The following is a 16,316-nucleotide window of genomic DNA, read 5'->3' on the forward strand; positions in this document are numbered from 1 at the left end:
AAATGGTGGTGTTGATAATCAGCATAAGTCTTACAGATGTCATTTTGAAGATGAACTTTTTTGTCCTGAGGGTACAGTGTAAATACTTCTGAAACAATACGGCAAAGAGAGAATTCTGGGAGAGATGAGGTTATGGAAATGTGATGGGCATACATTTGAGTTGTGGCAGGGGTACAAGGAATATAAAATTCATAGGAAACCAAGTTTCACTGTTCCCACCACCTAAAGGTCTGTTAATTTCTGAAGAGATTTTTTTAATGTTAGTGCTTTATCAGAAAAATCAATTATTATAACTTAGTATAATTAATCAGATGATACTCTGTGAATTCTACAATATGAAAATACATAAACATCTAATATTTCATAACCTTTGGAGATTTTTTGAAGTGCTTCTCTTGGAAGACTTAACATTTAGCTACACTGAACTACAAAGTGTTATTAAGTAATCCTTGAAATTCTCTTAAAATAGCAAAGACAAAGGAGGAGTAAAATGTCTTTAGTCCTGAGACTTGTTTAATATTATTAGCACACAAAAAAACTTTGTGATGCTAATTCCATCATGAATTTTCTTATGGGTGTTCGTATTACACAGGTGTCAGTGAAAAGTATTATTTTTACAGTGCTGCAGATGGTCTGATGTTCTAGTTTGTTTATCTTTTTTTCTTGTTAAAGTTCAGGTAACATAGCTCAATTACTTAATGAGCGATGCGTATGATTTCGACATTTTTTAGTTTAGGAATTCGTACCACTATTATTGACTTGCTTTTTTTTAATCGTGTCTGCCTAGTATTGTTATGTTCATTTCTTCCATGCTGTAGGGCAGAAGCTAGAAAAGTAAAGAAACCACGCCACAATAGCAAATCAAAAGACATTTAATACCCAGGGTTCATCTCTCAAAAAATTATATTCCTGTTAAATTTCAGCTTTCATGGTCCTACATACTAATGCCAGTCTAAAACTGCTTGAAAAGCCTATAGAGTAGTAATTCGTACAGCACATTTCTGATTACCTAGAAAACATCTAAGAGAAATTCAGTACTTTTAAGGAATCCTCCATCTATCACCTTGCATAGTTGTGAAGTTGTAGTGGACTGTTATGGTTAATTATGAAGTGATAAATGTGCTTAATGTTCACAAATGGATTTTTTTCTTGCAGGGTTAATGAGGTCTCAGTCAGCGTAGCCTTTGAGGAGGAGTTGCACTAAAAATCGTGATAATATGTAATAAGTAAGCTGCAGCCGTATTGGAAAGATCTTGAAAACTCCTTCTGCTTTCATTGTCTGAGTATAAATGCATCCAGTATTGCCATGGCTCATCAGATTGGCAGTTTTGAGTATTACAAAGCAAAGAAGGTGTTTTCAGATATTACAAATATTTTTATAGCAACCATGCAGTATCACTTGTCTGTTGAAGCAGAAATATTGAAATCTTTGCACAACTGGGCATGGCAACACAAAGTTTAACTAGGTCTGCAGAGGATGTCACTATTCAAACTGAAACCAGTACAGATTCATCCTTGGTGCTGCAATGCTACCCTTGCATGTCATCCAACTGTCTCTTCCTCTGTCAATTTCTTTTCATGCTGTATGTCTTCACTATTGGCTAGTTTTCGAACAGCATACTGAAAACTTCTGCTGTCAGCAACACAGACCAAGATTTATGACTTTTTCCTCTGCGTACACCAAGTGGTTAACAAATCTGATGACAGGACCTCCTGTCTCAAGGGCTGGAGAAGAATGGATACCTTGCTGTGTTTTACGTATTTCATGACTATGCCCAGAGAGAGAACTGTTTAATTCTAAATTGACAAGAAAGAAAACCAGAGCTTTACATGATTTTGCATACATTTTAAATTTGTAATGTTATACAACTAATTCAATCTTAATGTGCATTTTCATGTTATTACTAAAATGAAATGTTTTGACACTTCTTTTAACAAGATTTGAGATTATTTAGGCACTGTGAAATCCAGATTTTCATCAGACTGAACCAGTACAAAAATATCTATATAATTTTTATTTCACTTGCTATAAACAACAGAAAGATGCTTATCATTGTACAATATTTGAAAATTGATATTTTTGCTGCAAAACAATATAAATATGCTTATCATTATACAATATATGAAAATTATTATTATTTGTACTGCATTTTCACTCGGTGGAGCTTAAACTGGGTCATTATAACAAATATTTCCTTTCTGTCTAAATGTGGTGCTCTTTTCTATGTGTGTTTTCACAGAATAATTTATTTTTCATTCTAACTTCTTAAACCCTTTTAATCCAAGAATCAGTAAATCATTCACTTGTAAGATAGACACCACAGTCTGGCTTGAAGTAACTGTTGGGTTAACTTGGTCCGTGTTATAAAATTCTGGCTCAAGTTGAGGTAGTGTGGTAGTGAGGTAGTCTATACAAATAGTTCTTTTATTTTGCTTTATAACAGCTGGGCATTAAGTGAGGTAATTTGGAACTATGTCTACATCCTTGGTGATTTGTGATTCTATCATTTGCGCATGGTCAAACTTGCATTCGTGATTCGTTCATTCTTGGCTTGTCTGGCTGGCTCAAAAGTGTAACACTTTAGCAATACTAAATTTTCTCAGCTTCTATCCTCAGTGAGGTCTGTAAACACTTTTTATTTTCCGCACTATAGATTATAGATCTGATAAATCAAAGATTAAATTAAACCTCTGCAGGGTTTTCAATCTGATTGCTAGTCTTGCTCCTTCCATAGAATTGTATTTCCAGTCGTAACTTTTTCAATGAAAAAAGTGATGGAGCTGCTATGATATTACTTAGTGTACTGTAAAAAGAGCACACTGAATAAGGCAAGACATTTCTGGACACCATACAAATCCATTCTTTCACTGGTAGCCATCACTCCCTAATGTGACAACTGGATGAAACACAAACTTGTGCAATAAATAGGTTATGATCTGTGGTAAGGCCAGGGCAACAGAAAAATGTGCCAGAAATTCTGCCTTATACTTCCTTTTCTTGTGAATCCTTATGGGAAGGAAAGAAAAAAACATAGGATTTTTTTTTTTTAACTTTTCTCTAATTGGAGCAGAATGACATAAGGAATAATGTTCCTATTTGTACAACTGCAAAGTATGTTTTAAACCTGAATTATTTTGAAAAATCACAATGTTATCATACACAAAGTACATCAGGGAATCATTGAATTGCCAGATTTCCAGGTTTCAAATTCCCAAGTTACCAGTACTGTGGTATAAGCAGGAAAATTATAAGCTTTCACTCTTCAGTTGTGAAAGCAGACAAGACTTTTTGGACCATATTTACAGAATTCATTTGCCTTTAAAGGGAACAACAGCTTCCAAAGTTGTTTCTTCATTGAATATCTACAAACACCAACCCTGTAAAAAGTACAGGAGTTAGCAACATGGGCTGAAAAGTAAACATCTAAGTCTAAAAAATAAAGATAAGCAAAAGAGTGTACTAAAATCTAGTATCATCTCACCATATCTCAAAACTGGTAGTCATATACAATGAAAATTGTATGGCTTTGAAGAGGCCATTATTTCACTTGAATTAAAGAATACAACTGTCAGAAGACAGTCCTAACTTGGATAGGCTGCTTGGCAGTTGTTCCGAATTGTCTGAACTTCTCCTCCTTTCTCTTTTTCATACAGAAAACTATGTGTTTTACAAACGGTTATATAGACCTAAAATATTTTAAAACTTTCACTGAAGGTAGCTTTGTTTTGCAGAAAATAATGTGTGCATGTAAAGACATGTAAAGAGAGTTGCTTTTAGTGCAACAATTGAAAAAATAGTCTGTGGCCTACTGAGGACTATGGACAAATAGCTTCCTATTCTGAACAAATATTTCTAAACTACATATCGTCACGAGAGAACCCGCAGTCAATAGAAACCTGCATACACACAAAGGAAAGATTCAGAAGAAAAGCATTTATAATACTATCATACCGAAAATTAGTCCTGAATTATGTGCTCCTGATGATTGCACTCAAAGAACTGTTATCTTTACAATGACACAGGAAGATGTTTAAGCAAAGCAGTCACACTACTCTCCTTTCTTTCTCCTTCAGAGGTATTTTTAGAGCACTTTATAGAACTTACTAACGTACTTTCAGTAAATTGATCTGATCAGTAACTCATAGGTTTAAACAATTCTAACTTTAATACAGTGAACTTAAATCTCCAGAGGGAGACAATTAGATTATTGACTCTTCCAGGAGAAATTCGAACTGATTCACATTTGTTTGCTAGAATTACCTTCTTCAAATACTGTCCTGCCAGGTACCCACTAATTATAACCCAGTAAAAAGAATAAGTGTTGGACAGAGATAGTACTTCAGGAAAACTATGCAAAGTTAACAGCAACACACATTTTAAAAGTGAAGATATAGATAATGAGCATGCATGCTCATTAAGTAGAATAGCATATTAGCCAGCCTGCATCCATGCAGAAATGATCTGCTAGGTCATGCAAGTCGTCTTGGTTGAGGAGAGCTCTTGGTAGTCTTTGGGTTCTTCACAGGAACCAGCTGCAGGGTGAATAGTCAATGAAGCTGATGCTGCTGTTCCCAGGAAAGAGTGAGGGAACTAATGTGAGGGCATATCAGCACAGAAGCACGAACTGAATCCGATGTATTGAAATGCCGGGTATCTTTTTGTAAGTAATTGTTTTATAACGTTACAGAAAAGCTTCATGACAAGTTGTTTATGTATGATTTAGTGTGTTACTATGTATTTAGTAAATACTAACAATTTTCCATTTCATGCTGTTTCTCAAGGAATATGAAAGGTAACACAAGATAAGGACCAATTGTTTAATAAATATAAATCACAGAAGTCATCGTAGGATCAAAGAGTGGTTTGGATTGGAGGGGACCTTAAAGATCATCTAGTTCCCAGCCCCCTGCCATGGGCAGGGACACCTACTAGACCAGGTTGCTCAAAGCCCCATCCAACCTGGCCTTGGACACTTCCAGGGATGGGGCATCTACAGCTTCTTTGGGCAGCCTATTCCAGAGCCTCACCACCCTCATGGTGAAGAATGTCATCAACTTTTAAATCTTTCAGGGAAAGCTTCTTTCAAAGTTAATTATTTGCTGTAATCAAATAATAATTAAATCTTACTGTTGCCACATAACATGCCACTTCATCCTTGTCCTAGAAACAGCTGCTTATAGCTTAGTTATTATGCAGACAGTACAAGTTGAATAATGCAAATAGAAGTTCTGATTCATAAAAGGGGAATCCTCAGGTGAAATAGTTGTAGCTCAAATGCATTTGTTTCTTCTCCCTTTAGACTCCACTCTGTATTTCTTTCATAAACTGTCAGATAGTGTTACAGCTTGTCTTCATGGTTTAGTATTTTCTCTAGGATTCATGTATTTGCTCTAACTGTGCATATTAAGGAGTTTCATGGGTTTTTTTCTGTAACAAGAAATTATTGTATTTTGGCTTCATATTTAAAAACCTGTTATCAGGGTTTTGTTAGCACTACCTAAGTTTTCATTTCTCCCCTTTTAAACAGCAGTTGTGAATTAAGGAATAAAACTTATGTTAAAGATTTAACTTCTATAGATTCATTAATTTGCAACATGTATGTAGTGCATTCTGAAAAAGAGAAATGGTGAATGATCGTGCAATCCTTTGATCGTTTCTCTGCATTTCTCTCAGTCCTCATACATACTGAAGTCATGTTAGATTTTTTTATTTAAGGAATAGGAGTAAGCTCACTGATGGGCTCTTCAACCTCCCTTTTTTTGTGCTGCTTTCCTCAGCTGCCTGAATGGAGGCTTCTCCCACCTTACCTTGTTCTCATAAATTTTGAAAGACAATCAGTGTTCTTTAAATGAGCCAGGAGAACAGATTCCGCAGTATGATTAATATGAATGAGGCAGAGGAGGATTTTTGCCTAGCTGGAACTTAAAGTAATTTAGAAGGTCAGCCTAAGAATTACACTTTTGGATGTTTTCAGGAAAGTTAAAGAACAGTTGTTTTGGAAATAATTGGATTGTATTAATCACACTATAGTAATACTAATTAAAGTGCCCTTCATTGAAGGCTGCAGCAAAAGATACCTTACTTTGATTTACGTGTCTGTGATATCTGTGGTGTCTGAGCACCGACACTCATCAAGTGAAGCTAATGAGGCCTCAAAATTAGGAGCTAGTACCATGCAGGGTGTTAGGACAGTGCAGAGAATGAAGGATGGGAATAAATTGCTCAAAACAGTGAACAAATATGATGATGCATTCTGAACAAACAGCAAGTGCTGTCTTATTGTGAAATCCACAGAAAGGAAATGTCAATGATTGCATCTTACACTCACAAGCATGAAGTTTTGCTGTGATAAGGTGATCATGAGAAATATACTTGAATAGCCTGTTCCTTTTCTGTTACTGGAGGAAAATACATGATCGTCAAAAACTGTGTTATTAGTGGGGAAAAAAAACCCACCAAAATTCAAAGTTGCAAACAGTGTCTTCAAAATGAGGAAATATGAAAGAAAAATAAGTAATGTACAGAAAGAAAAAATAGATTATCTTACCAATGGTGGTGATCTAGTTAGTCTGTTGTAGATGAGTATAGAAATTGGAGATCAAAGAAAATACATAAATTGATGTTTCACTTATCAAGACGTAATTTATCGGCAGCTAATTGTCATAATCAAGCTTTATTACTCTTTTTCACTTGGTTTTTTTTAGAGAAAATAAGAAAAAATCTAGCTAGAGGCCTATTAAAAATTTAATTCTTTGATTCACGTGGTATTGGTAGTTCAGGCAAAAAGCATGCAGCTTATAGTCTTGATGACACTAGATGCAAGAAAAGGGTAAGGAAGTGTGTTACCTTTTTTAAGTCTTTAGCTGAAATACCCTAAAGCTTGATTAAATATTTTTTCTGCTACGTAAGCCTCACATTAAAATTAAGCAAGACATTTTTCTGTGTCAAATTGTGACATTTTTAATGTGTTTTAATCAAGAACTGCATGAAAGTCAAGGTATTTAAAGGAGAAATATAGGTGGCAGCAAGCTCAGCTAGGAATTTATTTAGTATGTGCTGGTTTAGATGCACACACACATGTAAGCAAAGCTCATAAATCTACAGCCCTCTTGAGCAATAAGGGAGGGGAAAGAAAATCAATTCTAATCAGGAGACCAGAGCCAGACCTCATAATATCAACTTCTCCATACACCTGAGGCACTTAGTAACGTTTTGTATAAATTTTAAGCAAAACCTTTTAGTCTGTGATAGAATAGGATGGGAGGTGTGTAAGTTCTTTTAGTTTCACTTCTCTTATTTAGTAGTTGCTGTTTTTGTTGTCTCTGCAACCATTAAAATTCAGATTTAATAGAATAACCATGCAATTCATTGGCACAAGAGCTTAGAAGGTTTGTTTGCAACTGTCTTGCCATTAAACGATATGCTGTGTGAGCAGTATTCCAAGCCATCACTGAGATACATAATTTTTTAAAAAAATTAATTTTCTCAAGTGTAACTTCATAAAATTGAGTTACTTCATTGTTCTTGAACTAACTTGCCTTGTACCTTTGTAATTCAAAATGCCCCCAAATTTATGGAAGGAAATTCAGTTTCTTTGGAGTTAATGGAATCATTGAAGATAGTGATTTGATTAGCTTGGCGTTTGTTTTTTTCCTATGTGAAAAGTGGGCTGTGAGTTTTTCGCTTTAAAAAGTCTGACATCTTTTGTGTTGGAAAAAAAATTATTTAATGTGGCTCCAAACGGGTTACTGTTTAACCTGGACGTCTAACACTTTATAGATTCAATAAATTAAAGACAAAACCTGTGAGTTTTAAATATTTCAAAGATATTGTGTTAGAATGTGTGGTAGATTTTAGAAGCATGTGAACATTCTTTCTAAATGCAACTATATTAATCCATTTTGGTGTACCTGTGTATTTTTAAATGGTTGATCTTAAGCTTGTATGTACTTGAATTATAGTCAGACTAGCATTGCCGTATCTTAATGTGTTTTCTGTCAGAAACTTTTCCGCTTCCTGCTCCTTTTTCCTATAGTCACAAGTTCCTTTCTCTAAATTGGTGAAATGGTACTTCCTAAAACTGTAAACCAATACAGTTTCCTTCCATATATAGTACAAGGTTTTAATCTTCTTACTTTCCTATTTGTAAATTGCCCTGTTTTTCAGTCACAACAGTCAACATAATCCATCAGGTTACAAACAAAGGTATGTAGTTTTTAAATTGTGGAGATTTGACAACAAGATTTGGCTTTTTCAGTTACAGATTATAATATTTAAAGTGTTATTTTTGATATTGAATAATTGTCCTTTTTGAAAAGTAGTTATTTTAATATCTGTAAAATTCTCATGTGACATCAGTACTCTACGAAAAAAGTGAAATTTCTGATGGTTGACTTATCACGTAGGAAGATTTACTTTATTTAAGACAAAAGCTGATTACACTGCTAAATGCTTACACCACGTTCTGAATGTAATCAAGATCAATCCAAAATTGTTTGTCACAATTGTTCTCAGATTTGCAGCTGAAGTGAGTTTTACACGTGCCTGTTTTCTGTGAGCTTTGTTGTTGATAGACCATAAATGCAAACCCAGGTGCATTTGTGTTCATTATAAAATACTTGTTTCCATGCGCTAGCTCATAAATAATAAGATTCGTGAACTGCACTGCCACTTTCTCGGTTTCTTATTTGTTCATTTTTAAGCACTACAGCAGTTAATTAAATTTGCCAAAAAATCATGTGTAGTTAAAAGCGGAGTTTGATGTCTTTTAAATTAATAGTAAATACTTACTGCTAAAGCAAGAAAGATCAGATATTGAGAAGCTGGATAATCATGAAGCTGAGAAATGTGTTTTTCCTACAATATTTTTCTTTTCATATCCTCCTTTATAATTGCATTCCCATCCTCCTATTTATTTCTGTGTTTGCAGAGACTTATTGTTCATGTTTGGCAGTATGCCAGTACTGTGAACCATATTTTGCTTTGCTTTATCCACTCCCTATCTAACTTTCAGTGCCTGTGTGTCAGGTACTAGTAAATGTGAAGATTAAAAATAATAATAATAATTTGATCTAGAATTAATTAACTGTCATATGCAGGGCTGAAAATAGAATGCTAGTCAAAAATACTTAACTTTCTAGAAAAGTAGAGATTCTCTGCTGACAAAGATAAAGAAATCTGTTTTAGGGAAAGATTAGAGTCATAGTTACCACAACCCTATTGCTGTCATATTCATCTGCAATCAGTTTTGGAAGGTAGTGAGTGCGGTAGTTAGGAATGTGGAAGAGATGGGAGGAAAATCAGAGGTGTTTGTGGCAAATCAGGGACATAGAAACACAAAAATCTGAGAAACCAGTAGCCAGGTGTGAGAGTAGAGAGATTGTATGTAGCATGTTTTCTGACCTTACATTTAAGCTCATATAAGCTTGGTTGATGGTCCTTTATTCCAGTTTATGGCAGGGTTACTGGGCATTTCCTCCTGTCATCTTAACTGTACTTTTGGTGAATACTTGAGCTTTAGCCCAAAGCCTTGTTTGTGAACAGAAGGACAACTGTTCCCCTTGAGCTAAAATGACATGGCCTCTGGTGGTTTGGGTTTCCTCTTGAAATGGCTGGGTTTCTTTTTTCTTTCCCTGTTGCTTTGGAAGACACACTCCAAAATGACTGGAGTTTCACAGTTTAGTGTTTGGAAGGCAGGTGTGTTAGATTTTCTTAATTTTGACTCAATAGTCAGTTCAGGTGAAGCATGATAAAACTAGCACCCAGAAATAAGGAAGTTGTGCTTACGGACCTCGCACACAGTGGGAGGCTGGAGGACCAGAGGTTTTGCAGATTTGAGATCCCAGCCTCTTATGCATGGGGAAGGTAAAAATGAGGGGCAGATGAACAGTTTAATTCTGTACTATTAATTTATTAACCCACGCTTGCCTAGCTGATGCAATGGCTGGTGGTGGGGAAGTGTATCCCCTCCTTAATGTAAAGTATAGTGTGTGATCTGCTGCCTTAAGCCTGTCCTAGCTGCCTGCATAGCATGAATTAGTTGATTTACGGAAAAGCAAAGTGTGAGTTCTCTGTTTCAGTGTTCATACTAGTTACCAGTAAATTCAGATCTCTGTTTAAGTTAAGCTATATTTTTTAAAAAAACATTGTTTTAAACAATGAGGTGGATTCTTTGGAAAGTAAGAACAGAAGTCAAATTCATTTATAGAAAATCATTACATACTGGCATTGATGAGAAGTTTGACATTAATAGTAATATTTTCTTTCATATGACTCCTAATAATATTCAATGGTCTTTTTTTCCTGTATATTTTTTTAACAGTGCTTGTTGTAGTGTAATTAGAAGTGATTTTAATTTTTATGCTCGTCCATTCTAGGTACAGAGATCCAGAAATAAACAGTTACGTGAGCTGTTTCCAGATGGGTTTGGTATTCATCATGCAGGAATGCTGCGGCAAGACAGAAGTTTGGTTGAGAACTTGTTTGCTAATGGACATATCAAAGTCCTAGTTTGTACAGCTACACTCGCCTGGGGTGTCAATCTTCCTGCTCATGCTGTTGTTATTAAGGTAAGAGCTTCCATTAATCTGCACAAAGGTATCTGTCTTAAGAGAAACCTGTGAAGAAGCATAGATTGCAAGATCTGTTTTGGGCCTGGAGGGGAGATGTCTGATTGACTTGAAATGTTATTTATATCTCATTAAACTGACTCTCTCCAGTGGGAGTCTAGTTTGTATAGTAAAGATTTAAATATATCAAAGATTATGAAAGGATTAGTTAAAGTACACTTCTGAAATCATGCTATATTTGCCTAATTTCAGTATTCAGCTCATCAGGATTATATTAATGTGTATTTATGTTAATTTTTATTAACTTTTCCTCAACCAGGGAACACAAATATATGCTGCAAAAAGAGGCTCCTTTGTTGACCTTGGAATTTTAGATGTCATGCAGATATTTGGTCGAGCTGGACGGCCTCAGTTTGACAAGTTCGGAGAAGGCGTCATTATTACAACCCATGATAAACTCAGTCATTACCTGACTCTTCTAACTCAGCAGAATCCAATTGAAAGCCAGTTTCTTGAAAGCCTTGCAGACAACCTAAATGCAGAGGTAACCTTTGACTGATTTAGAGAAACTAGCAAACTTTGTCAATCAATATTGTTTGAAACAAAAGTGCAATATTGTCACACTTAAAATAACGAGAACGGAAATTCTATTATTGCTGGTAGTCTGTAGGTTTGTATGTTTAAGACGAGTAAACTGTTACACATGTGAAGCTATTGGGGGCTTTTCACAAAAGCTAGCAGGTATTAGAAGTAGTGTGGAGGGTCAGAATACCATTAAGATAAAACTGTGGAAGCTTTTTTATTTTTCTTGAGATACATGAAGTAAATGAGGAAAGAAGAGTTGGATATTCTTTCCTTCACAGCAAAGGATTTATTTTTCTATATCATTTTCACAAAAGGCAGTATAAGAATTACTCACCCCGTTCATAAGTGAAGTTGCCTGAAATACAAGATCTGGAACAGTCTGTCTTTTAGCAGTAGTGGAGAGTCTGATTTTTTTCTATGGTGAAGATTTTGTAATAAGTGATGGTCTTTGTATGGAAGATGTGATTGCATATGAGGAAAAGATTTGACTTGATGAACCAAGAGTTCCAGTCCTATTTCTTTCCTCTCCGTTAAGAAAGTATGAGATGTAAGGTATTAATTTTCAATGTGCAATATTCTGCAGAAAGAGAGAAGTTTTAATAGGCAGTGTGTTGTTCCTTTGATCTGAGTTGTAGTTCCAAAATGTACAAATTCTCTAGCAAGGCCAGAATCACAAAAGCAGAAGTGACTCATATATAAGCCAAAAGGAAGGGGCTTTTTGGGTTTGGTGGTGTTTTTTGTTTGTTTCGTTAGTTGTTTTGGGTTTTTTGTTTTTGTTAGTTGTTTTTTTATTATTATTATTTTGTTTTATTTTCTGGGGGAGAAAGTGAATTTACATTAGTCACACTTCATGTGCAGAGGCAAATAAAAATCTAAGAGTAATTCTGTTTTCAGTACCAAAGAAAAGAGGTATTTGGTTATAGTTACAGTTCAGGATTCTTCTACCCTTCCTCCTTTTCCACTGCACAGATTTCAAATTCTTAGTTTTAAGTCCCAGGTATTTACCTCACAGGAAGTATTTAGAATGGCCTAACAAAATATTTATAATGTAGCAAGTGTCTGCTCATCTGTTTCTGTATGTTACTGTACTAGATAGTAAATTAAGGTACCAAACTGCTGCTAGCATTGACTTTGGTGTAGTTAGCACCAAAAAAAACATTGAAGATGGAACAGACCTGGTTGATTGTTAGAATACAAAACCATTTTAATTTCTCCCAGGCTTGTGATTTTGCAGTGTGGTGGGTTGACCTTGGCTTGTGGGTCAAGGTAAGAACAAGGAGATCACTCAGCAGTTACTTTCAAAAACAGACTTGACTTGGCAAAAATCAATTTGTTACCAGTCAAATCAGAGTAGGATATGGAGAAATGAAAACTAAATCTTAAAACATCTTCCTCCCACCCTTCCCTTCTTCCCAGGCTTAACTTTACTCTCAATTTTCTCTACTTCCTCCCCCTCAGCAGCTCAGGGGGACAGGGAATGGGTGTTGTGGTTGGTTCATCACACGTTGTCTCTGCTGCTCCTTCCTCCTTGGGGGAGGACTCCTCATATTCTTCTCCTGCTCCAGCTTGGGGAACCTCCCAGAGGAGACAGTTCTGCACAAACTTTTCCAATGTGGGTCCTTCCCACGGGTTGTGGTTCTTCACAAACTGCTCCAGCGTGGGTCCCTCCCAGAGGGTGCAGTCCTTCAGGAACAGACTGCTCCAGCATGGGTCCCCCATGAGGTCACAAGTTCTGCCAGCAAACCTGCTCCAGTGTTGTCTCACCTCTCCACAGGGCCACAGGTCCTGCCAGAAGCCTGCTTCAGCACAGGCTCTCCATGGGGTCACAGCTTACTTTGGGTGTCCACCTGCCAATTATAGCATGGGGTCTGCGACAGGCTGCAGGTGGATCTCTGTTCCACCATGGACCTCCATGGATTGCAAGGGCACAGCCTGCACCATGGCCTGCAAGGGAATCTGCTCCAGCACCTGGAGCACCTCCTGCCCTCCTTCTCCATTGACCTTGGTGTCTGTGGAGTTGTTTCCCTCACCTATTCTCATCCCCCTCTTTGGCTGCAGTCACACAGGGTTTTTTTTTCCCCCCCTTCTTAACTAAGTTGTCCCAGAGGTGCTACCACCACCACTGATGGGCTCAGCCTTGGGCAGCTGCAGGTCTGACTTGGAGCCGACAGGATCTGGCTCTGTTGAACATGGGGGAAGCTTTTAGCAGCTTCTTACAGAAGCCAGCCCTTTAGTCCGCCCACTGCCAAAACCTTGCCATGCGAATCAAATACAAACAGAAATTTTTAAATGCCGTAATATTCTTTTTATTTACTTTTCCCTGCACTTAATAGTAAGCCCTCCACTACCTTAAAAGCTGTTAAAATCACTGAAGACATGGAAAGGTAAAAAGCATTCTTTAGCACCAGCTGAGTGAGTCCAAATGGATACTTAATGAAGAGGAATAAAAAAATATCAAAAAGCAAGACATTTAAGGGAGAAAGGCCTATGTGAGCTTAGGATAGTTATGTCTGCATTAAGCATGAAACACTAAAAATTGTGCAAAAGAAAAACAACAAGTTTCAGCAAATAAAAGCAGTCTTCGTCATGAAGCTTTATTTAGGTTTTTACGTAAAAAGAGAAGGATTTTTGTGTCCAGGGAATTATGTATTTCTGCTAAGTAGTTTCTTTTCAATCCTCAGGATTTGGGGTTTGGGGAAAAGTGCAGAAAACAGATGAACTAGGTTAGACAGAGTTATTCCTTTTCAGATTTTATGTGGTGGTAGTCTTATCTGAAAAGAACAGTGTACTCGTGGCTTTAAATGACTGAATATTCTGTGGCTGCAGTACAGCTGCAGCAGCTGAAGATGCAGTTGGAATTGTGTTAATCGCTGTGATAAATAGTTGTTAGTAGGAATAGCAATGGAAAATGCTGAAAAGCAGTAGAGTAACAAAAGCATGAAACCACCATTTTTTTGTTATCTGATAGGCGTGATGTTACTTATTCTTCTGTCATGACATGCAGGAAAAACTAGTGCCTGCCAGATAACAGAAAATCAATACTATAAGCAGTTACAAGGAGCTATTGTGTTGGTTTTTGGGTTTTTTTGGAAAGCAATTTCATAATTTCTTTATAATTGAAGTCAATCTACACTTCTGGGCTGATTTGATCTAAGTTATTGGAATCCTCTGAGAAGGATACAGGCATTCTAGAAATTGATTATCTGGACATGAGTATTCTATAGGCTGCAGCATTGTGGAAAAAATACATTTTAAAAATGTGCCATTGTATTGATCAGTAGATAGGCTTAAGGAGCACATTCAGTTTTGTTCATCTTTTATAGACACTGTCCCTTTGGCAGTAACAATAGCACTAGGTGGTGATGGAATATGTGTTTATTGACTGATTTGTTACAGAAATCTAGACAGTAGGCTGACGACCACTGCAACCTTTGTCATAGCAGAGCCTGTTGTGAGCATCAGGAAATCTGCACTGGTACATAACAAAATGATGTATTTTAGGGGCAGAATCTGCTTTTATTACAATTACTCAGGACATCCAAATGCTTATAAGCATTATGTAAAGAGAAACCAGTTAAAGGCCAGAAGCACTGCTGAATTGTTCTTAGACAGATCAGAAGCTGAAAGAACTAGTAGAATGAAGCAGCAGTTGTAAATATGAGAAAACTCCATGTTTCCACAAGAATATGAAGACCAGGTCCCTTAGCAGAAGTAGGTAGGTGTTAAGAATGAGACAATGACTCTGATATTTGTGATAATACAATATGTAATCCCAGCCACACAGTCACTAAGTGGAAGACAGAGCTTTGAATTTTGTACCTAGGTTTATGTGGCACAGGAGAGAAATTTTGAGTAATGATGCAAAAAAGATAAGGTATTTCTAATTCTCATTTCAAAATTTATTTTCTAGAAGCAGAAAATTTTCAGAGGAGGTGGACAAAGGAATAGATCAGCTTCTGTGAAAGGAAAATGCTAGTTTACGTCCACACTTCAGGCAAGAAGTGACATGGCAAAAGATTACATCTCTGCTGGGAAAAAAAAAAAAAAGGAAATATTGTCTGAGATGAGTCAGTGGCAGGTTCAGAAAACATGAAAGAATGCCAGCTGGATGGTTAGACTGTGGAACTCTGCTGCAGGGAGTTGTATCTAAAACATAGAGTAGTTCAAAAACTGTACAAAAATTGAATAAAAATCCATTGAAAGATATCAAATGCAAAGGTAATACGTTTCACTAAAGACCATGAGACGCAATAGTTTAAGAATTTGAGAGAAATTGATAAGGTGCTTTATTTTCATTGCCACCTTCAGCCCCTCAGCATTTGCAGTCATCTAATCTCAGAGACAGCACGCTGGCTTTGATGCCCCAGCACATTTGTTCTTAGTTAAGCTACAGAGTAGGGAAAGCTGAAATACATCCAACTTCACTGAGTTGACACCAAAATTAAGACATTTAACTTGTATTTCAGCACCTCAGTCCACTGAGAACTTTCTCTTGGAGACTTGTTTCAAATTTGGGGTTGTTTTGGGGGTTTTCTCTTCTAAAATGAGCAGAAGAAGAGTAAGTGGTCAGTGTTGATTAACACAGGCATGGAGATGCCCTTTTCCTTTTCTGCTGAAGTTGTGCCATTGGACATAATGAAATGTAAAAGTAATAAAATAAATAGTCGGTTAGGGTGCCTAGTCGAGAGGAGCGAGTCCTGGGTCAGTTGACCAGCTGGCAAACAGAAAATACCTACAGCTATATTTTCTGGAAATACAGGAAGTACTATAAGATGCAGGGGATGTGGTTTAATTAGACTATAAACTTTAACTTATCTGGGAACTATCATCAATAGCTCATACGCTGCAGGTCACCGTTCCTTCCCTAATTGTTTCCACCTGATAGAGCCCTCCCTGATGTCCACAGCTGGACCCCAGCTTGTTGCTGGGATGACTCCCTTCCCCAAAGAGTTTAGAAACTCCAAGGATTTGGAGTGCCAGACAGGAGATACAATTACCCCAGGGGCTGTGCCTTTCCTTCTGTTTACTTATGATTTTGTTGTGAAGCCAGCAATGGAAAAGGTGGTGACTTGTTTAGTTAGGACAAACCTCTTAATCTATTTTTTTGCCTTGAAAGAATGGGCAACTATTGTGGTTCTCAGAAGATAAACCGTTCCAAAAAA

The 16,316-nt window shown here is 36.7% G+C and overlaps 1 protein-coding gene across 2 annotated transcripts in view; it reads left to right on the plus strand.

Moving 5' to 3' along the window:
* Nucleotides 1–16,316, plus strand: part of ASCC3 (activating signal cointegrator 1 complex subunit 3) — a 268,045-nt gene that overhangs the window by 153,299 nt on the left and 98,430 nt on the right. For both annotated transcript variants that reach the window (XM_082047293.1, XM_082047294.1), the window contains 2 exons: nt 10,378–10,569; nt 10,889–11,113. In XM_082047293.1, the coding sequence (XP_081903419.1) occupies nt 10,378–10,569; nt 10,889–11,113 (417 nt within the window). The remainder of the gene's footprint in view (nt 1–10,377; nt 10,570–10,888; nt 11,114–16,316) is intronic.

This window comes from Streptopelia decaocto, assembly GCF_964273445.1.
Source record: "Streptopelia decaocto genome assembly, chromosome: 3".
Lineage (NCBI taxonomy): Eukaryota > Metazoa > Chordata > Aves > Columbiformes > Columbidae > Streptopelia > Streptopelia decaocto.